This window comes from Hippocampus guttulatus, chromosome 10, assembly GCF_054856545.1.
Source record: "Hippocampus guttulatus isolate MCC_2025c chromosome 10, RoL_Hgut_1.0, whole genome shotgun sequence".
Lineage (NCBI taxonomy): Eukaryota > Metazoa > Chordata > Actinopteri > Syngnathiformes > Syngnathidae > Hippocampus > Hippocampus guttulatus.
The window spans coordinates 214,101-236,351 of record NC_141270.1 but is presented as its reverse complement, the minus strand read 5'-3'; the positions used below and the strand labels follow the sequence as shown (position 1 = coordinate 236,351).

The 22,251-nt window shown below is 55.0% G+C and overlaps 1 protein-coding gene across 3 annotated transcripts in view; it reads right to left on the bottom strand.

Annotated features, from left to right (window-relative positions):
• Positions 1–3,866: 3,866 nt before the first annotated feature.
• The window catches only part of akt3a (AKT serine/threonine kinase 3a), a 28,821-nt gene continuing 10,436 nt past the window's right edge, over positions 3,867–22,251 (bottom strand). For 2 of the 3 annotated variants that reach the window (XM_086121617.1, XM_086121616.1), the window contains 12 exons: positions 16,006–16,131; positions 13,984–14,095; positions 12,768–12,912; positions 12,189–12,320; positions 11,619–11,684; positions 10,963–11,031; positions 9,052–9,174; positions 8,639–8,767; positions 5,522–5,736; positions 5,202–5,289; positions 5,028–5,130; positions 3,867–4,608 (listed from right to left, as the gene is read on the bottom strand). In XM_086121617.1, coding sequence (XP_085977743.1) covers positions 4,523–4,608; positions 5,028–5,130; positions 5,202–5,289; positions 5,522–5,736; positions 8,639–8,767; positions 9,052–9,174; positions 10,963–11,031; positions 11,619–11,684; positions 12,189–12,320; positions 12,768–12,912; positions 13,984–14,095; positions 16,006–16,131 — 1,394 coding nt within the window. In that variant the 3' untranslated portion in view covers positions 3,867–4,522. Of the gene's footprint in view, positions 4,609–5,027; positions 5,131–5,201; positions 5,290–5,521; positions 5,737–8,638; positions 8,768–9,051; positions 9,175–10,962; positions 11,032–11,618; positions 11,685–12,188; positions 12,321–12,767; positions 12,913–13,983; positions 14,096–16,005; positions 16,132–16,796; positions 16,923–22,251 lie in introns of those variants that run through there. The other variant, XM_086121618.1, reaches the window with a different exon arrangement.

Sequence of the window (22,251 nt, the reverse complement as noted above, 5' to 3'; positions counted from 1 at the left end):
TCTTTTTTTCAGCCAAACACGGCTTACTAGACATGGTCGTTTTTTTGGGCTGAAAACACCTTACTATACATGGTCATTTTTTTTCGGCTAAAAACGCCTTACTATACATGGTTGTTTTTTTTGGCTAAAAACACCTTACTATACATTTTCGTTTTTTTCAGCTAAAAACACCTTACTATACATGGTCGTTTTTTTCGGCTAAAAACGCCTTACTATACATGGTCGTTTTTTTCGTCTAAAAACGCCTTACTATACATGGTTGTTTTTTTCGGCTAAAAACCCCTTACTATACATGGTCATTTTTTTTCGGCTAAAAAGGCCTTACTATACATGGTCGTTTTTTTCGGCTAAAAATGCCTTACTATACATAGTCTTTTTTTTTCAGCTAAAAACGCCTTACTATACATGGTCTTTTTTTCAGCCAAACACGGCTTACTAGACATGGTCGTTTTTTTGGGCTGAAAACACCTTACTATACATGGTCATTTTTTTTCGGCTAAAAACGCCTTACTATACATGGTTGTTTTTTTTGGCTAAAAACACCTTACTATACATTTTCGTTTTTTTCAGCTAAAAACACCTTACTATACATGGTCGTTTTTTTCGGCTAAAAATGCCTTACTATACATGGTCGTTTTTTTCGGCTAAAATCGCCTTACTATACATAGTCTTTTTTTTTTTTCGTCTAAAACGCCTTACTATACATGGTCGTTTTTTTCAGCTAAAAACACCTTACTATACATGGTCATTTTTTTTCGGCTAAAAATGCCTTACTATATATGGTCGTTTTTTTCGGCTAAAATCGCATAGTCTTTTTTTTTTCCAGCTAAAAACGCCTTACTATACATGGTCTTTTTTTCAGCCAAAAACGGCTTACTATACATGGTCGTTTTTTTCGGCTAAAAACGCCTTACTATACATGTTCATTTTTTTCAGCTAAAAACACCTTACTATATACATGGTCGTTTTTTTCGGCTAAAAACGCCTTACTATACATAGTCATTTTTTTTCAGCTAAAAACGCCTTACTATACATGGCCGTTTTTTTCAGCCAAAAACGGCTTACTATACATGGTCATTTTTTTTCGGCTAAAAATGCCTTACTATACATGGTCGTTTTTTTTCGGCTAAAATCGCCTTACTATACATAGTCATTTTTTTTCAGCTAAAAACGCCTTACTATACATGGTCGTTTTTTTCGGCTAAAACGCCTTACTATACATGGTTGTTTTTTTCGGCTAAAATCGCCTTACTATACATGGTCGTTTTTTTTCGGCTAAAACGCCTTACTATACATGGTTGTTTTTTTCGGCTAAAAACCCCTTACTATACATGGTCGTTTTTTTCGGCTAAAACGCCTTACTATACATGGTCATTTTTTTTCAGCTAAAAACGCCTTACTATACATGGTTGTTTTTTTCGGCTAAAAACGCCTAACTATACATGGTTGTTTTTTTCGGCTAAAAACCCCTTACTATACATGGTCGTTTTTTTTCAGCTAAAAACGCCTTACTATACATGGTCATTTTTTTTCGGCTAAAAATGCCTTACTATACATGGTCGTTTTTTTCGTCTAAAAACGCCTAACTATACATGGTCGTTTTTTTTGGCTAAAAACACCTTACTATACATTTTCGTTTTTTTCGGCTAAAATCACCTTACTATACATGGTCGTTTTTTTCGGCTAAACATGCCTTACTATAAATGGTCGTTTTTTTCGGCTAAAAACGCCTTACTATACATGGTCATTCTTTTCGGGTTAAAACGCCTTACTAAACATGGTCGTTTTTTTCGGCTAAAATCACCTTACTATACATAGTCATTTTTTTCAGCTAAAAACGCCTTACTATACATGGTCGTTTTTTTTGGCTAAAAATTGATGTCACAATCAAAAGATGGCTCCATCTGGCTCCCGATCGGGATGGTGACAGGAAGGAGAGCATGAGAAGAAAAGAGGACATGGAGATCGCAACAATTTGATGGACAGAAAAATACCGTTCAAGAGTAAGCTGCATCCCAAGTTGGATTTTGTGTTCACTGTTAAATAAAGAAAAGTGCATTTTTCCAGTGTATGTGGAGTTATATGTGAGGTTCACAAATTATGACAATAAACATATTTTTATAACAGTTGTTTTTGAGACTTTTTTTTTTAATGTGGGTCAAATATGGCTCATGAAAGATGTGGCTTAGTTGAGGTTGAATTCAGGCTGATATGAGGAACCTGTTCTGGCCCAGCGTCGGGCCGGAGTAGGGCCACATATGGTTTTACAATGCGGCTCAGATCCGGGCCGAATGCGGCCCGCATCGTGGATGCCAGACGTGGGCCACCGCAGGACCGTCATTCATCGAGGTACGTGGGCCGAGTGTACGTGCCGTGTCTGCCCCGGACCAATTTTGCTGACTGGGAGAGTGAGAGAGAAATAGAGAGATAGATATAATGCGTGTGTGTGCATAAGCTGTTTAAGGCATATATTAGGGACACCCTGTCCAACATAGTCGTGCATAATTCATTGACAGCAGATATTGCGCACCACGGTGTAATGGTACGTTCCATTTCCCGTTCAACAGTGAGGATGACATTTTCCCCGTTTGCCATCAATTGTCCTCGACGGCGATGTCAAGGCCGCAACCCTCGAGGTGAATTTGTCATGGTTTGTGCAAATGAATTGAAAGGTTCCACTCTCTGACCTGACAACGTCTCTCGGTAAAACAAAAACGCCTTGGCGGAGGTCCGCGCTGGAAAGTGTCGGTCATGCGCGCAAGCCACCCGACCAGTCATAAATACACAAAGAACGCTTGGCGGGGCTAACGGACGACATTCTTCGGCCATTTTGTTTTCTCAGCCCTATCGCGCAGAGACTCGTCCGGTAGAATCGCGTGTCGGTTCATCGAAAAAATGCAACTCGAAGAAAAGGGGAGGGGGGCCGGGGGGAGCGTGGATGAGCGCTATCATAAATAAGCCAGAAGTACCTCCAACCGAGGTGAGGTCGTCCTCATCCGAAAATACGTTTGCGTCCACGGCGGCGTGGTGACGGTGTCCCGCCACCGTCCGGTCGCATCGTGGCGAGTCAAGCTCGAAGGGGAACTGCTGCGCTTGGACGTGGAACCCTCTCGCGTGAGAACGTGACATCCTTGAGCGCTTCGACGTCGTTTGTCGGCTCGATCCGCGCGGATGCGTCCCGGCGTCCGCGTGAGCGGCAAGTTAGCAAGCTGCTAACGTGTGATGTGTCGCTAGCTAGCAGTGAGGGCTGGGCCACACTTCCATTTCATTGGTTACTTCCGGTTTATTGGGCGGGTGGGGGGGGGCAGGCGGGATCCTCGTGGAGGTGCCCTGCTTCGACAAACAACGGGGCTGTCAATAAAAAGGAGCTTGACTTTGAAATGAAAGAAGACAACAAGCAGAAAAGTCTTTTCACATTGCCCGCAGGGAGTCCGCAAACCTGTTTTGGGGGCTTGGTCACGTGATGACGAAGTCGGGTTGTCGGCAGAAGGCCATCTTGCCCGACACGGCGGCCCCCTCAGATCGATGGCAACTCTTTTGGATTTTTGGGACAAATAGGTCAACAAAACGCCGTGTTGCGATTGATCCATTTCGTTTCGTGCTTTTGAGCATTTCTGAGATTTTAAGTGCGCGGAAAATAGCACGTCTTCTTCATTTGATCGCTTTGGAGATCAAACATCATTTCCTCGATGCTCGACTGGAGCGCTTCGCTAAAAAGTGTATTTTTCTTCACCTTTCGGGGTTTCTGGGATGGATTGAGGGGATTGACCTCATATCCGGAGGGAAGTATTGCTTTGCTTTTTGAACAATTAGGTTTTCTTCAGCCTCTTGGAGACCGAACGAGAATGAAAACCAATTCCAACGTCTCTGTGAATATGAGGCTTTTTACTTCCACTATTTCTCTGGAAATTGATTCAGAGAGGGGGGGTGGGGGGGGGACTTGTTTGGTGTCAGGATAGCTACCATCAAAACAAACAAACCAATAAATAAATGAACAAATAAATAAATGGAGGAATAAAATGCTTCTTTTACGGTCACCGACTAGCGATAGATGTGTTGAGCGGTCGTCCGGTTGAAGAGGACGAGGACGAGCGGGTGACTCGGATGTTGGAATAGCAGCGACGACCACTGGGAGATGGCACCCGAGTCAACTCCCGCCCACCGGACCCGCTCAGTCGATCCCAGAATATGGTTGACGTGTGCAAAAAAAGCCTGAGATTACAAGCGAGTCACGCGCGTGCGTTGCGGAGACGGCCGGGGGGGAACCAATTCGGAGCGGAGCGGAGCCGTCCCACCCGGCCGACGTCACATTAGCGGCTAACCCGCCTTCGTACCTTCCGCTCCCTTCGTGAAGCGTGAATGAGACAAAATGGCGGAGGGGTGGCAAAATCCTTCCCGGAGTGGATTCCTCCGGGTCCGAAAGCTTCCCGCTTTTCTCTTTTCGGGCGTCCCGCGCCGAGGACCTCGTAGACCGGCCGTGATGATGTCACAGCAGGGGGCGGGGTTAGAGGGCGCGCCGCGTTCATTCCCGCCCGCTGGCCGAGTAGGAGAACTGCGGGAAGTGCGGTCGTCTCTCGTTGTCCAGACAGTCCATGCCGTCCTCGTCGACTGGCGCGCGCGCAAAGACACCGACGTAAGCGACAAGTTACGACGAGATCGTTCGTATCGGCTCAGTCGGACGCTTCGCCCGCAAAAATCCACACGGGCGGCTCTCTGGTGGCAAAGGAGCGTTGCGGCGCGGTAGCGAGACGGACCGCGCGGCGAAGGTCTCGGACTCGACCCCCAAAAGGTGCGGCCTCGTCTCGTCTCGGCCCGCCACCGCCACCGCCACCGCGCCGACCCGCTCGCCTCGAGAGCCGCGGGTCATCGCGCGTCGCAAGTGGTGGGGAAACGAAGCTTCTCCGTTCATACGGATGCTTCACGAAGCGCCTTTGAAGCTTCCTTTTCCCATCACGAGCGCGTCGGGATCGCCGACAAGCACGCGAGGTTTCGTCGCCGCACTTTGCGCGAGAGAGAGAGAGACTCACATTTCTCAGGCGGCGTCACCGTGATGGTCTGCGCCGTGAACTCCTCGTCAAAGTACCTGGTGTCCGTCTCCGACGTCACCTGAGGCTTGAACGGAGGAAGCGTCTGCGGCGGGAGGACGGCGTCAAGGACCCCGCGTCCGGTCGGGCATTCGACGGAGGCGCGCGCGGCCGCACCTTTTTGTCGTACACGTGCTGCCAGTCGACGGCGGAAAAGAAAGCGTGCCTCATGATGTCTTTGGCGTCGCCGGGTCCGCCGCCGAGCCTAGCTCCGCCCAAAAAGAAAGAAAAGCGCCCGTTTGGCAAGCGGAACGCCATCCGGCGAGTCCGAGTGAATTTCGAGCGCAACGCAAAGTCGGGAGCGACTCGGGGCGACCAAACTCTTCTCGCCCCGCTTTGAGCTTTTTCCATCAATCCCCGGGATGGTCATCTTCTCATTTTGGAAGCGCGGGGCGGCGTTCTGGCGTACGTGCGTTTGGTCGGCACAAAGCACAAACCGTTTGTCGGGGTCCTTGACGAGGAGTCCCGAAAGCAGCGACTTGGCGTCGGCCGAGAGCGTGCGCGGGAACTTGATGTCCTCCATCAGGATGAGCTCAAAGAGCTTCTCGTGGTCCTGGTTGTAGAAGGGCAGCCGGCCGCACATCATCTCGTAGGTCACCACGCCCAGGCCCCACCAGTCCACCGCTCGCCCGTAGTCGTTGTCCTCCAGCACCTGCGTGCACGCACACGTCAAAAGCCCCTTTTTTCAATCTCGTTCCCATCGAGGACGGCATCCGTCGCCATACAATGCGAGTTTTGGGCCCCGGTGAAGAGAAGAAAAGAAAAGAAGCCCAAGCACCTTGCGCATCCCGATTGTCTTTGTTTTCATTGCTTTGATTCGAAGCATTCTCACGACGCTTTTGTTTTTTGGGAGATTTGGCTCGGCAGCGGCAAGAGGCCGCCGACTGGCCTGACTTTTGATCTCCCTTTGAGCGGCGACTTCAGCTCGACGGCCTACGAGCCGCACGCGAACGCGAACGCCGCGGCGGCCGCTCGGCCGAGCGGCTCGAGGTGGCGCAAGATCGAGGCGAAATGTGATTTGACGCCGCGTTTTGTTGCTCTTTTTACGAGACATCTGCTTCGCATTCCGCACGCGTGCATTTATTTTATTGGCGTGAAAGCGCCCGCGGTGGCAAAGAAGAAGAAGAAGAAGAAGAACAAGCGGACAGATGAGCCAGGAGATAAAGCGCGAGCGAGTCAATATGGCGCCGAGCAAGGTGGCTGCAGGGGAGCATTAAAACAAGAAGGAAAAAAAAAAAAAAAGCCGGGATGGCAAACGTCAGCGGGCGGCGGGTCTTCGGAGGAGGAAAAGGACGTCCCCGGATGGAGAAGGCGGGACTCCGTCAAAGCGGCCTCGCGCACTTGGCCCGCTCCCGCCTGGTCCATCTGCGCCGCCTTCATCCCGTCGCGAGCGAGGCCCGGGTCCTTCAGGTGCTCATTAACGTCGCCGGCCGATTCGCAGGTGACGCGGGAGCGCGCGCGTGCGTGCGTGTCTGCGTGGCGACGGGCAGACCGGCGGGGTTGGAGAGCGTCCAGAGGGGCATGTGCCGGACAAAGACGTCTTCTCGCCGTTAAGAATAATGGAGCGGGCGCGGGCCAACCGACAGCCGCTGCCTAATGACGCTCGGCAACTCCGGGCCCCGTCGGCACCAACGTGATTTTTGCGCAGATTGGCTAGCTTTCCTATTCTATTCCTATTTCCTAATGGACGCCACAGCTTCGCGTTTGCTTTCAAAACTTAGCTTGTAGCCGACGCGCGCACGTTTTCAGCATGACGTCTCTGACCCACTGGTGAAAGGACACTTTGATCCTCTCCTCTTTCATCTAGAACCGCTTCAGACAACAAAGCGGATGCAGAAAAGTGGTGAAGATCGCACGACTGTCTGTGCCCTTTGTGTTATTTTTGTTATTTGGACTTCAAAATGGCGCCGCAAGAGTGGCCGCCTTTCCGGCGGCGCCTAGATTTTGTTGTTCTACTTCTTCCTTTCATAACTTTGCTGCCGTGAATCGGGAATTTCTCCATTGCCAGACTAATAAAGGTTTTCTTATCTTATCTTATTCTTTCGAGAGTTGCTCGGTCGAATACCTCGCTGCTCTCTGCTACGTATATTTCTTATTCCAAATAAATAATACGGCGGTGTTTGACACGCGCGGCGCGGCTTCGCAAAGACGCCGCCGCTCGCTAACGCCTTTTCTCGTCAAAGAAGCGGCGAGCCCACCGACGCGGGAAGTGGCCAAATGACAATGGCGCAACCCCGAGATAATTCCTCTGTCTTCTCATCTCCGTCCGTCTGGAGCCCCCACCCGCGAGCCCCCGAGTCCCCCGTTCTCTGTTTAATCCCAGCTACTTTGCATCTCTGGAATTTGGCTCCGAGCACATTGTGTTATTTTTACACGCGGGCGGGCGAGCGGAGCGTGCGTGCGGGCGGGCGAGCGGCGGCGTAGATTTCCAGCTTTTTTCCGAGCACCTTCCTCCAACCTCGCCCATCTGCCGCCATCTGCCTCACTTTAGCCCGCACTTTCTAGCGCGACACACACACGCGGGCGTATAAACGCACATCCTGTGAAAAATAACTAGCAGCCTCCAATCAGCTTTTGGCACACAAAGGAAGGCTCTTGAAAAAAACCCAAAACGCAGAAAATGCGGCGCCAAATTGTCCTCGCTACTTTTTCAAGTGGGATGCGCGCCGCAGCGCGCCACTCCCCTGCCGCCTCGGTCCCCGCATCGCTTGCCACGGTGATCCGGTGGCCTTGGCGCCTGAAGGACGCTGGCTAAAGAAAGCGGGAGCACTTCACGCTCTTTCCAATTTAGCCGCCGCGTTTAAAATGCGCCGAGGAGGTGTCGTCGTCGCTCGGTCGATACGGACGGACCGTCGAGTCGGTACGCCGACACAAGGAAGGTATGGGAAAATGCCTGGACAAAACAATGAGGCCAGAAAAAATTCATCGGACAACATGAACAGTCATTTGTCACTTTTGGCTATCAAGATCTTTTTTTTGGGTGGCGGGGGGGGGGGGGGTGTTGAATTCCAACATGCGGCTCAACGAATGACAGGTTAGCGCGTGCGCCCGATGGTGCGGAGCTAGCGTGTTTGATTGCGGGCCCCGCGGGGCCTGCCTGTGTGGAGTTTGCATGTTGCCCTGCGTGGCTTTTCTCTGGGTCCTCTGGCCCCCCCCCCCCCAAAAAAAACATGCGCGGCAGGCTGATGGAACACTCCAAACTGATCCCAAGGTGTGATTGTGAGCGTGACTGATTTTTTTGTCTCTGTGTGCCCTGCGATTGGTCGGCAATCAGTTCGGGGTGTACCCTGCCGTTGTTTGTTTTCCTTAAAACAAACAACTTTTTATGACAAAGAAACATCATCTTTCTTTGTTTATTTGTTTTACAATTTCCAACTCTGCCGTTGCCCTTGACTTCAAGTTTATATTTTCTTGGTGCAAAATATGAGTGGCGAAAGAAAGACCTTCAAGCCGACAAGTGCGGCGCACGCTTGGCAAAGCCGCCCCGCCGTTGGCTCTCATGAGATCGTGCGGGTGTGCCTCGTGCCGTGTCTGCGTTCAAGTGCCAACGATACCTCGGGCGCCAAGTACTCGGGCGTGCCGCAGAAGGTCTTCATGGTGGCCGCGTCCGTGATGCCTTCCTTGCACAGGCCGAAGTCGGTGATCTTGATGTGGCCGTCTTTATCCAGCATCAGGTTCTCCAGCTGGGAGGAGCGTGCGCGCACACACACACACACACACACACACACACACACACACACACACACACACACACACACACACACACACACACACACAAAACGTATTCTGAAACACATTTAATTCTTGTCATATGACTATTTTTCTTGATCTTGTTACACACGTATATATATATATATAGATATAGATAGAGCAAAGATTCCACCTATGTTTCCAGGGTTCCAACGTTTTGTGGGAAAAATGTGACCAGATTGCAATGATTGACTGAGCGCAGAGCGCCGATGTTTACCTTGAGGTCGCGGTACACGATCTTGGCCGAGTGCAGGTAGTCGAGCGCCGAGACGATCTCGGCGCCGTAGAAGCGCGTGCGCTCCTCGGAGAACACCCGCTCTCTGGATAAGTGGAAAAACAGCTGTGGGGAAAAGGCGGGTGGGAGGGGGGGGGGGGGTGGCGCGGCAATAATTACAGATTTATTGGAGGAAATTAGCACTACACAAACTGTCTGCCCGCACCATATTGAGATGATAGATGGCGGAGGGGAGGGCGAGCGCGTCAAGTGGAAAAGGGGAGGGGGGGTCCCCTCCGAGGAGGGCGGGTGGATGGAGGCACTCAGCAGCTGGCACCTCGTCTACAGCCGACCCCCCCCCCCCCCCACCCACCTCAGGCGAGGCTGACGAAGCGCTGGCGTGGATTTGGGCAACGGGGGCCAAACGGAGGGTTTAATCCATACGCCAGTTAAGTTAAAGGGAGGCGGCACATCACCCCCACCCCCCCACTCCCCCCAGCCTCCAGCGTGACGCTCATTAGCGCGCTATCTGCCGCCCTGCGACTCCGAGCCGCTGTTTTCATTCACTCCATCCTGCTCGCTTGCTGGCAACAAACTCGCTTGCATCATTTAGGAAGGCAAAGCGCGATTTTCTGGAGAAATGCAACTTGGTCCCACTTTATTAGAAATGTTTTCTTAGAAAAATATGACTTTTTCATGATGTCTTTTTTTTCTAACCTTCCAAAAATAAAAATACTACTCACATAAACAAATTGTTTTCATCAAATAATAGGACTTTATTCTTGTAAATCTGTAAGACTCAAAAAATCGGACTGCATTCTCACAGGTTTGTGACTTGTTCGAAAAAAGCAAAAATGACGACTTTGGAAATAATGACAAAACGTCATTCTCAGAAGATGACGACTATTTTGGCAAAAATATAAGATTTGATTCTCGTAACAGTACGGTTTGACATTTTTTGATGAAGGAAGCCCCCCCCAAAGGACACCCAAAAGATGTCCCCCCCCCCCCCCCCCCCCCAAGATTATTCATGCCAAATGAGAAAATCCACACAGTCTCTCCCTTCCGTGTCCGGCTGCTCGCTCGGCTCTCGGCTGTCACTTGTCAGAGGCGTGGCCCGCACACGGCGCAGCGGTACAAATGACCCCGGAGGCCACGGGGCATGAATTCATTGCTCAGGGAGGTTTGCATATGGCCGCCGGAGTGCCGCCAGCGCGCGAACGCGACAGGTGGGCCTTCCTCGCCGCACCGGGCATCCGTGGCGGCTTTGTCATCGCCGGCGGCGCTTTGTCGGTGCCGGCATCTCGGCCGGCTCCGCTGGAAGGCGGGCGGCAGGTGACGGCCGCGCGCTGAGCGAATGAGGCGGGCTTGCAAATGGGTCCCGTTACAAGGCTGAAAAATGGGCAAAGCTGGGAGGGGGGGGGGGGGGGGGGGGCAAACTCATTTCATCTCCGACTGTCATTCTGGCTGCTGGAGGCCCCGCAGGTGAGTCGCCAGGCGCGAGGAGGGGGAGGAGGCACGTGACGAGCCAACTGGCTGGCAAATTGACTCAACGGTCTCCTTTAATGGCTCAGCGTTAGCGCGTCTTAGCCTTGCGCGCGGCGCGGCCCGCCCCCGCGACTCCGAGGGAAAGGGGCCGGGCTCTGGCACGCCAATTGCAAAATGTGCTGGCTGACTGACAAATAAATAGATACATACCATACATCGAGAGAGAGAGACAGGGAGAGAGATTCTTTTCTTTTTTTGCTTTCTGTTTTCTTGGGGAGGGGCGGGTGTTCCCCTATCATTATTATTGAACAAATAATGACAACAAAACTGGGAGGCTGCTGAAACTTAATTTCAGCAACATTTTAAATATGTAGAGATCGAAAATGCTGAAAATACCCCCCCGCCCCCCACGGGTGCGCGTCGTACCTCTCCGCCGTTCACATACTCCATGACGAAACAGAGGCGGTCTTTTGTCTGGAAGGAATACTTCAATGACTGAAAGGAAGACAAGAAAGAGACGTTGTGAAAGCACGACGGGCTCTCGGCGCGACGCGTTGCCTTTGCCTCGCCGTTTATTCTGACACAAAGGAGAAGCGCGCGCGTGACTTTGACTGACTCGAATGTCGTTGCTCGTTCAAGCGTGAAAACAGCAGGCGCAACAAACAAAACTCGCCGAGCGCCCGTCGCTTCGGCTGCTTCGTCTCCACCTGCGATCATGTGACGAGTGTCGACTTTGAAGGATGGAGGCGCTCAACAAAAGAGCAGTTGGGCTTTGCGTCTCTTTGTGGCTGCAGATGTGACAGTGGTATGCAAAAAAAAAGAAAAAAAAAAGGGGGATGTGGAGCAGACGGGCTGCCACAGAACTTCGCGGGAGCTGATGTGTCGGCGCACCAAACACCAAACGGCTAACAGATGCGTCCATTATTGTCCCGCAATTCGGCGCCCGCCGCGTAATTAGCCTCCAGAGACTCGGCTAGGTATAGGATCAATACGCTGCCTCGCGTGTGCGCGCGAGTGCTCATGCGTGTGTGCAGATGTAGCACATTTGCATGTGCGCCTGCAGCACGTGCGCACGCACTTACGGTGAGAAAGGGGTGTCTGGTGTTTTTCAGGACTCGGCTCTCGGTCAGCGTGTGCGCCACCTCGTCCTGTCGACGTGACACAAGGACAGCGTGACAAAGCATCGCAGACATTCGGTCAAGGCAGCTCAACATGAAGAGCGTCGCAATTGTTCAAATCCGCTCAACCGCGCTTCATTTGCCAAAAGTAATATCACGCCGGTCTTGTTCTTTCCATTCTCTACGTGTCATGTTAGCTTAGCGGTTAGCGTGAGTTCTCCCTGGCGTTTCGTGACCTGGTCCTCGTTGTAGTTTTGGGAGCGCCAGAGCGCTTATTCGCCACTTTTGTGTTTACCTGCGCTCGCGTGCTCGGAACTTTCTGCCTAGCGTTACAAATAATGACACCCCCCCCCCCCCCCCAAAAAAAAGCTTCCGGCTTCGTACTCGGCCATGCGGTTCCACTCAGACGTCGTCACATTGACATTGTCCAGGTTGGGAGATCCCGACGGGAATTCGAAGCCGCTGGTTTGATTCCGACTCTCAATGAAAAGCGTTCTCGGGCTCGTTCCGAGCAAGTGGCCCCAAGGGACTGACCTTGGCGATGATGACTTCCTTCTTTAAAATCTTCATGGCGTAGTATTTCCCGCTGGCCTTCTCCCGGACCAGAATCACTTTGCCAAACGTTCCCTTTCCGAGCAGCTTCAGGTAGTCGAAGTCGCTCATTGTCTGGGTGAAACCAAGAAACAAAGGACAAGTTGAAGGCCGAGTGGAAACGCGGCGCTCGAGAGCGCTCTCGACAACTGCGTGGGAAGGAGGTGGCCGCTCCGCATTGCTGAAGAACGGGGGTGCGCATCTCCAGTCTCGCACGCGCGCGCGCGCACACGCGGGCGACAGGAAACAAATTCGGCAGGAGGATTTTGCTGCTTTTTGTTTTGGCGAGTGACTGCGGCGCGTCTGCCGAGGACACCCGCTTCCGAGCGGCGCTCGTTTGGGGGAAGGAGTCAAAGCGCCGGCGCCGGCTTCAAACCCAAACGCCCGACTCCCGGAACATTTTGCTCGGCAAATCTTTCCCCGCGAGTTCGGGGGCGGGCCATTCCGCTCGCCGGCCGGGAGAGCGTCCTCGGGGTCGCGCGGCCAAAGCCGGCGCGCGGAAGCCGCGTTGGCCGGCGCTACCTTGCGTTTGTGCTGCGCGGCGCAGACGTCCATCTCCTCCTCGGCCATGTTGTCCACGTCGCGAGCGGGGCTGCGCCGGATCCTCTCCTCCTCTTGCTTCTGCAGCTTGTCCGCCACCGTCTGGATGGCCTCCGTCCACTCGTCCCTGCCGGGAGAACGCGCCGCGCTCAGCGGACCCGGCGAGAAAAACGGGCGGGAGAACGGACGCCGACATTTCACCGGGAGGGAAATGGCCGCCGAGCCAACGACGATTTTTCAAAGGAGTTAACTCGGTCGTTAAGAGTCGCGCGAGAGTTCTTTCCCGGCCGATCTTTGCGCAAAGCGCCGCGTTGCGGGGCCAGGCCGGAGCAACGAGCGAAATATGCCGACAATTTGCGGCGGGAATAACGAAACCTCTTTGAGTCCCAAATGATTGAAGTGGGAGGCGCGTGGCCATATGTCGCCCGCGGGGATTTGGAAGAACATCTAACTGGGCCCAAACGCCGCTTCCGACTTGACGCTTCAAGATCCGAATGCCTTTGGAGGGCAAAGGCTTCTGCCGCTCGAGCGCTCGGTGGGCCGCCTCGCCGCGCGGCGAGATGAAAAGTAACGGAAAGTCTCTCAAGGTCGCCTAAAATGAGTTCTTTTCCTTTTTTTTGTTTTTTGCTGTTGTTGTTTTTTGCTAATGAGAGATAACGCGGCCGTCTACAGTCGGGCGTCTCGCCAGCGTGCGAGCGGCTGGAGCGCCGCCAGTACGGTGCGGCGGATACAGTCAAAAGCTCAGAGACACCTCGGAGGACGCTTTTGGCGCCGCGCAGCTGGATCGGATGTCTACACCTGACTTTTAGCGTTACGATATTCTTTTGTGTTAATTACCGTTGGTTTATTTGACGGACGAGGCACCGAGCTATTAGCGAGCGGCGCGCGCGCGCGCAGTGCGGTGAAAAGGATGCAGAGGAGCATCTGTGGTCTTGTGGGCAAAGCTGTTCATTTTCTGGAGATAAACACCTCAGCTCCTTAGAAAGCAAGCGAGCAGCTGGAGAATTTATGCCGACGCCACTTGAAAGGTCTCCTCTCCCGCCGCGAGCGCGCCGTACATCCGCACGCGCCGAGTCCTACCCGCGCCCTTGATGAAAGCTAGGCGACATCGTCAACAAGGTACTTCCGTCGTCGGCTCGCATACTTTCCTTCCTAAGGTTTCGGGGGGGAAAGTCGAAGCGCGCGTCGGCCGACCGACCTCTCGTCGGGGCAGTCCACGTGGAAGGTCCTCTCGATGACGGTGGTCCACTGGAGGCAGCGTATGATGAAGGTGTTGGGCTTGGGCCTCTCCGTCTTCATCAGCTGGCATTCTGCGGGCGACACGCAAGGCTTCCTCCTGAGCAAAGCGCACAAGTGGAAATACCGATTCCGCGGGGGGGGGGGGGGCTCGGAGATACGCGCGGGTCGGTCGGCGACGGTGACCGCGACATCGCTTGTCCGCGTACGACGTCCGGACCGGCGGACGTTAAAGCGCCGACGTCGGTTGAGTTGAAAGCGCGCGAAGGGCAGTCAAACCGTTTGGGACCACGTCTTTTCGTTTGATTGACACGTGCGCGCCGGCTTTTCATCCATGCGGCCGGAGGCGCATTCGTTTGGCACTTTTCACAGGCGGGTCAAAAAAAAAAGGTCATTTCGCTTGGAAACGTGGAAGGAAAGCGTCAAGCTGCACTTGATGACGCTCTCTGAGGAAAAGCCGGAGCGGGCCAAGCGATGGGCCGAGACTCGCGCGGGCGCAATAAGTGAGGGCGACTGTGAAAAACGCCGTGAGCGGAACGCGCCGACTTTGAGGCGAGCGCGTTCCGTGAGCGCAGATGCAGCCGGTCTTTGAAAGCAAAAACTAAAACAGCCAATAACATCCACCGCCGAGGATTCCAAACGCGGCCGCTTTGCCGTGCCAAAGGATAATATGTGCTGCGGCACATGCGCATCTGGTGAATTTCAGAAGAATCGCACGGCGGGCGGAGAACACCCCCCCCCCCCCAAAAAAATGGGCAGCGCATTCGGCCATTTGTACACAAAGGCAGAAGCGTGCGCGCACAGAGCCAGATGGGGCGCTGAGCTGGCTGCGGGCGCCGAGAAGGCCTCCATTGTGACGTCCTCGGCCGGCCCCCTTTGGCTTCCGGGGAGGCGCGGCGCGGCGCGGCCTAAATTTAGACCGGAAGGTCAATAGCGAGGCCACACGGGTCCAGCGCACACCTGACCTGCCGCGCTGGCAGAAAACAAGGTCAGCGGGCGCCCCGTGCCAAAAGCGCTCCCACCCACACGCGGACGCTGCGAGTCGAAATTGGCTTTTGCGGGCGGATGCCTCGACGTGTGCGTGCGCGCGACTCGGCGGGGAATCGGCCCGTCGCGTCTCAGCTCCATCTGACCGCTTCCGTTGTTCGCTCGCACGCCCATCAACAAAGGCGGGCCCGCACGCGCCACCTGGCCTCGCAGCTTTGGGCAACAGATGTGGCGTGCCGGCGCGGCGCCAAGCGGCCGGGGCCGGACGTACGGCCCGGCTCGTCCTCGGCACCAACTCCCCCCCCCCCGACGCTTCCTGGGCGTCCCTCCCTCCAATCGGCTCATCCGTTCGCACTCGGCCCATGCGCCTTTTTTCGTGAAAAACTGAGCGGCGCTTTACAATCGGGGGACACGGTTGCATGGAGCACCCAGAACGATTGCAGGGGGGGGGGGGGAGGCCTTCATCTTTTTCATGTTTGGGAACAACAGAATGACTTCAGCGTTAGGTGGGAAGCGAAAGAGGACCTTCAAGAAGCCGTCCATCCTTCCCTCCATTTTTGGCACCGCTTGCCCCCATGAGGGTCACTTTTTTTTGCTGCTATTCTACCCTGCTGCCCCCCCCCCCAAAAAAAAAACAAATGACCGCAGAGAAGATAAGATTCAAAGCCCCATCTCCCGAGTGTCAGGCGGGGGCAAGCCCAGCACGACTCTTCTTTTCTTCCGGCATTCCTTCACACACACAGAGGACAGCCTTTGTCCATCCAACGGACGTATTGGTGACACGCGCTTTGCCGCAGATGCCAAACGACGACCGATAAAACCCCGTCGACCGTCTCCTACGGGCCAGCTCCACCGTGCCGTCGTGCGGCCCCCCGCAAGGGAAGGCTCGTTGGATTTCGAACAAAGATGCGATGGCGCTCATCCAAAAGCGGCCGCGGGCGCCATTCTTCGGGGCCGTCCCAACGGAAAAGGTGCCAGGGGGATGTCGATCACGTACTTGCCACGGAGAAGTTGTTTAGCGGGTAGGGCAGGTCGGCGTCCTGAGGTTTCTCCTTGTAGCCGATGAAGGAGCCGTCCGTCTTGAGCAGGAAGTAACGCGGCCGCCAGTTCTTGATGTATTCACCTGCGGGCACGGGAGAGGGGCACGCCGTTATTCGGACGGATCGCAATCAGTCGGCCGGCCCGAAGACGACGGCGCGCCGTCTCGGGTGACTTCGCTGGGATTGTCGGGCAAAATAGGACAAAAACATGTCGACTCGCGCTCGAATCGAGGCGACCGCGCCGGCGGCGTCGCCCGGCCGGCGCACGGGCGGGCGTTGAGGTCGCCGCCCTGCTCAGAGTCACACGCGCACGCCCGGACGGCAACGCGTCCGGTGAAAACGGGACGAGGCGCGGAACGGCCCGTCGCCGACAAATAACATCTGCCGCGCGGTTGGCGTCGGGGCTGTGGCCAACTGGCGAGCACGGGCTGGCACCGCCGCAAACGCCGGCGGATTACACGAGAGTCAAACAGCGAGGCGGGTCAGACCTCGCGTTCGCACCCGGGTGGGGTGTCGCCATGCCGATCAAATCCGGAGATTCGAATCACGCCTCGCCAAAGCAAAGGCACCGGAGTGCAGTCCTTCGGTTTTGTTTTTTGTCTCGGTGGGCCACGGCGCGTTCACAGCTCGCAAACCGCCGTCCGGCTCGTCCGCCGCGCGCTCGGCTTCAGACGACGGCCTTCGCGCCGGACCTAACTCACGTAGCGCGGTTCGGTCGCACTGAGAATCGGGCGAGCGGCATTCACACCTGACAAAACGAACCGCGCCGCAGTCCGGTTGCTCGAACGAGGCCGCGGTCGGGATGCCGAGGTCGGAGTTCGGCGGCGTGCTCCGCGTGAAGGCCATCGCACGCCAGCGAGCGAACCGCGGCGAGGTGGAGACCAATCGCAGTGGCGACCTTCGACGCTCGCTCACGGGCAAAGGAAGCTCCGCGCAGAGTTGTTTGGGCTGCGCCGGGCTCGGACCGCGCCCGACACTTTGGAAAAAAACATCGGCGGCAGAGTTTCACTTGACGCGAAGCGCACGCACGCGACTTGCGTTTGCCATCGCGGAACGGGAATCGGACCGCGGCTCTCATTGTCGCTCGTTTGGGGGATGGCGTTCGCGCTGGGGGAGGAGCCAAGCCGGCGGCGCCCGACGCTCGGTCGGTCGGTGAGCAAAAAGGAGCCGAGCCTTCGGCGCGCCGGGATCGACGTCTGCGTTTCACCGGCGGCGATGCTCGCTCCTTCTCACGCCCGCTTTTGAATGAAGCGTCTGCCGCAAAGAGACGAACGGCGCCGGCGAACGGCGCCCATCAACTTTGCGGGGCTAATTTGCTCCAATAGGTGGTGCATGTGCCTCTTTGATGGGGCCCGTTCTATTTGCGCCATCCGTTTCAAGCCGCAATGACAGCAGGCCGCGCTCATTAGCACCTCGCCGAAAAACACCTGCTCCGCCGAAGGCACCGTCTGACTGCGGGCCCCGCCGCTACCTCCGAGTTCTGTCGGGAGTGGAGGTGTGTTGGGTGTGCTTTGTACACGTGTGTGTGTGTGTGTGTAGCAGCTGATTTGAGTCCGCGCGCAGATAGGAATATGCGGCCGGGTGCCAAGGCGTCGTCGTGATTACCAAATCACACGTTTCCCCCACAATTGGTCTTTATTTTTCTCTCTTTTTAACAACTTCGCCCCCATCCCTCCCGCGCACATTTCCTCCTCCTGTCCTTTACAGAAGCGAAGCATATTCTTTGGATCGCTCGCTGCCGATAAACACAAGAAGCGAAAGGAAGGCTCGGAAAGAAAACAGAGAAGGTGGGAAAGAGAGGGTGGCGTTCGTTTGGACCACAGCAGACTGTCTTCTGAAAGCGCAAAGAAGGGCTTTCGGTCATCGTCGTCACCCTTCTGTTCAATAACGAAGGCAACAATGACAATGCGACACGCAGTGAGATGACTCACCCCGAATAAAGAAATACCGTACAGTCAACCGTCGGCAGTGAACCCCCCCCCCCCCCCCGATTGCCTCTATTATGAACCTCAATCCACCCCGCAAGATCATTTCAAAGTTATCTCGCCCACGTGACTCTGAAAAAGTGAACGCCTCGCAAATGATGCAAAAGTGCGGCGGGAGGGCGAGGCGGCCACAGGCCGATGTGATGCGGGACGGGACGCGCTCCTCCGCTGCGTCTCGGATGCGCCCGCTTGCGGGCTGACCGCATGACGAGTTTCCCCACGAAGACGGGAGAAAAGTCAAAGCGCTCACAAGCGCGATCAAAGCGGCGACGGGCCGGCTGGTCCGAGTCACGTCTTTTCTCGGAGTCGCTTCGCGTCCAAGCGAGCGAGGCCTGGAAGCCGGCCACCTCATCGCTCGGCTGTTCAGCGCCGCTGAAAACATTTCAGCCCACCAACAGGCGAGTGTGCGCGCGTGTGGGGGCGTATGATGAGAAGAGCGGGGTGGGGGGCAGCCAGGGGTGGCACAGACGGCAAGGGGAGATGGACAGTTGTCCGCGCGAGGCTTCCAAAAGCGGCGGCGGCGGCGGTGGCGGCGGAGCCCATCCAATGGCGTTCCGTCGAAGCAATCCCGCCTTGGCCCGGCCTGTGACGAGCCTCTGGACAGCTTGTCCGGGGAGCCACGTGTCTCTCATTTGGACCGCTGCAGAAGGGGGGGAGACAACAGCCGGTTTCCTTCCCACACCATCGCCTCGCTCGGGTTCCGTTTACTTTTAGCCGCGCGAGCTCCCTTCTCCCGCAAGACCAATTAGTCCGTCCTCGTACTATATGGCGGCGGAGACAACGAGACTCTTTTGTTTCTTGGAACAGCGGGATATCGGCGATAAAGGACAGCGCTGTGATCTGACGGATCCAAGAAAGGAGAGAGGGAAACGAGCCCCCCCCCCCAAGACTTAATTGGCACAGGAAAAGACATTCAACTTTGGCGCACTCCTACGTCTCGTGCGAAACCTCAAAGAGTCTTTTTTTCATTGCTAGGACGACACAAAAGCAGCGACGCCCTGTCAGAGTCCTTCGCAATCAAACGGTGGAGTCGTAGCTTCTTCTTCAGGACGCCGAGGATCGGTGAGGCAAAGGTTCACGCGCGGCGTGCTTGCTTGTTGCCTTTAAGAGGCGGGGCCAGGCGGGGCAGCGCATGCATCCAAGTCCGTGGCCCGCGGCGGCCCCCGCGCATGTGGCTTTAATGGCGTCGATGGCGCTTGCGTGCGATCACGTGGGCCGCGTTCACGGTGCCCTCGGAAAAAAAAAACATTTGAACGCTAATCCCCCGCGGATCGGTTCCGCACCATTCTGGTGTCCGGCGACGAAGGTCAAAGCAGCGTGGGAAAAGATAAGGCATCGGCGTGTCCAGAAAGGGGGCCGGGTGACCGCCGAGGGAGCCTTCAAGTGAACGGGACCCGCAAAACATTTCAACCGATCAACAGTATTTGGAGAGTCGGCCGTCTCGCTGCGGTGTCCTTTTTTCCATCTTCTATTTTGGTGATCGCGCAACCCGAGTGGGGATGTTAACGACCAACCGCGACAGAGTGAGGGAGGGCTGCGTTTCGGAGGAAGAATCGCATTTTTGGAAGCACAATGGACGGATGCTTGAAGTTCTTCTTTCTTTCTGCAGCGATTGGGGGGTCACAACATTTCAGTGGGACGGCTTCGCACCTTTCTGCCGTCTCCCGCCGATCCGCAAAGGAGCCGACACCCAATTTCAAACGGATACACGTGGTCTTTTTGGGACGGGTCGGGCGGTGCGGCTTGAAAAACCAACCGGGCTTCTGCCCGTCGCGCTGGCCGTCAACTGGACAAGTTGACTTTGCCCGGGCAGGCGAGGGCGGCGCAAGACTCGCCGGCCTGTTCGTCTCCAGCGGCGGCGGCGGCAGCTTGCCGTCTCCGCACTGGCAGACCGGAGATGAATCGGATGCGACTGTGTCCGTTCCAAGCTTTCCGATTGGACAATTAGGACAACGCGCTGGCTAAGTGTCACTCAATTAGCGGGGCCGATTAAGCATTCATCTCGGCGCGCCTGCCTGCCCGCCCGCCTGCATGAGGGGCAGGTAGAAACCACAAAGCTGAACTTGAGCCAGAAGAAGAGAGACAAGCGGCGCCGACTATTCCCTTCCATCTCGCGCTCCTTCAGGACGGGGGGAGGGGGGCCAAAAACCCTTGACGGAGTAAACGAGCACAAAACTACGCGAGCTCATCAGCCCCAAACAGGGATTTCATTTAAGGCCTCGGCCGAGGCTGCGGCTGATCCGCGGATGGCGCGGAGGCGGAGCCGGGCGAGCGGCGGGGGCGCTCGGGAGGACGCGGCGCCGACCGTCGACACGGAAAACCGTGCGGCGCTTTTTTCTGTGAGAGCCTCCAGACGGATCAAAGATAAAACATCAGGCGGGAGCTTGCAAGCCCGAGAGCGCGCGCTGTACTTGATACCAATGACACAGGGCGGCAGAGGAGCCGAAGGAGGCCCGGCGTGGCCTCCTTCAGTGCGTGTGTACTTATCCCAGTGGCCAAGCCAACCCCGCCGACCCCCCACCCTCACGGCGGCAGTTCGAACTCCAGTCCGCTCAGACGTCTTAGGGCGATTCTGGGCTCTGGGGCGCAAATCCACTTAGAGCGCATTAGTGTCATGAGCGCATCGGGGCCGCGGCCGCTGCCGCTTTCAGAGCAGCAAAGCGACGGATCGGCGCGTTACGGGCGCAGCCGGGTTTGCCGTCGCGTGATCGCAGCCGGCGAGGCCCTTTTGCGTGTTCGGCCGAATCCCCGACACCACCCCCCCCCCCCCTCCCAGCTCCCCGGCGGGAGCCCGGTTGTCCCTTGGGGGCGGCAGAGAGATTTCACCCACTCCAGCTGCACGCCGAGACGGAAGGAGGCGAAGCTCTGGTGCCCCGCTGCCACCCCCCCCCCCCTCCAATCCCAGCTGGTCGTCAGAGAGCTCACTCGACATCATCAGCCTTCGTTTTCATCTTTCTTTAGCAATTGCAGTACTGCAAGCGTCCAGTAGATGGCGGTGGCTCCCTGGAGCACAGCATCTAACCGCTGACGCTCCACTCCGGATCTCACTCGCGACATGCGTGTGTGTGTGTGTGTGTGTGTGTGTGTGTTTGCGCATGTGGTTTGAGCAGAGTCCGGCGCTTCCTAAAGCACATTTGGGATTAGCGCGGGGTTAGCATATTAGCAAATTGGCCGCGGGAGGGGCTGGCAGCTCGGCGCCACCTGTGCCACTTTTGGCCCCCCCCCCCGCGTGGCCGAGTTGGACTGACTGCGATGCGGTTGTGGTTGTCTAAGTAGGGATGAAACGCTTTCCAGATGACCCATCAACACCGAGAAATCCTCCATCAAACCATTCGGATTCCCATTTCTACGAAATACGTCTTGTTTTGACTTCCTTTTAATACTTTTGCCAGATTTGTTTTCATTTTTCGGCGACTACGCTTGTATTTTTGGGGGGAGGGGCTGATATTGATATTGATATTGATATTGATACATTTGGTCCCACATCGTATTTGATTTAATCCTTTTGAAATGGTCATCAATATTTTTGTCATTTCTGTCTAATATACGTTTTACACATTTCCACGCAGGACGTGTTATCTTTTTGCATTGAGTTTTTTTCCATTCAATGTTGTCGATTATTTTGCTATTCTAAAATGGGTTTTTTTCCCCCCATTTCCTCTTTTGCATTCTGTTGTCATGTTTTGTCAGTCTTCGATTTACAAACGCGTTTGTATTTTGCCATATATTTATATTTGGTCCGTTTCTCGATGTTTTTTCTAAGACCTGTCCAATATCTGTTCATTTTCGAGTCTTATTTTAAAAACGTGTGACTGGGAGGAAAAAAAAAACTTGAGCACGCGCTGTGAATATCATAGCTGCGGGAATAAAAGGGGAAAAAAGGGCTTGAATGTGCAAGCTTAATGGTGCGCGAACACATGCCGTCAAACGGCAAATGTGGCGCTGCCTGTGTTGATAAGGTGAGAAGCGCTTGTCCGCGCGCACGCACTTGGTGCTCTTTTCCATCTTCAAGCTTTCCGTCTGTCCCGCATTCCCCGCATCGGTTTGAGCTCCGGCGCCAGTGTCCTTAGCTAACGCGAGATCACCACCGTATGCCGACGAGACGGAGATGGAAATCTCATATGGAAATCAAAACGCACGCCACAAAGTCACCGAGATGGGGTTTGAAACACGAATGCGGAACTGCGTCTCATGATGGGGAAGAAAGTTTAAAAAAAA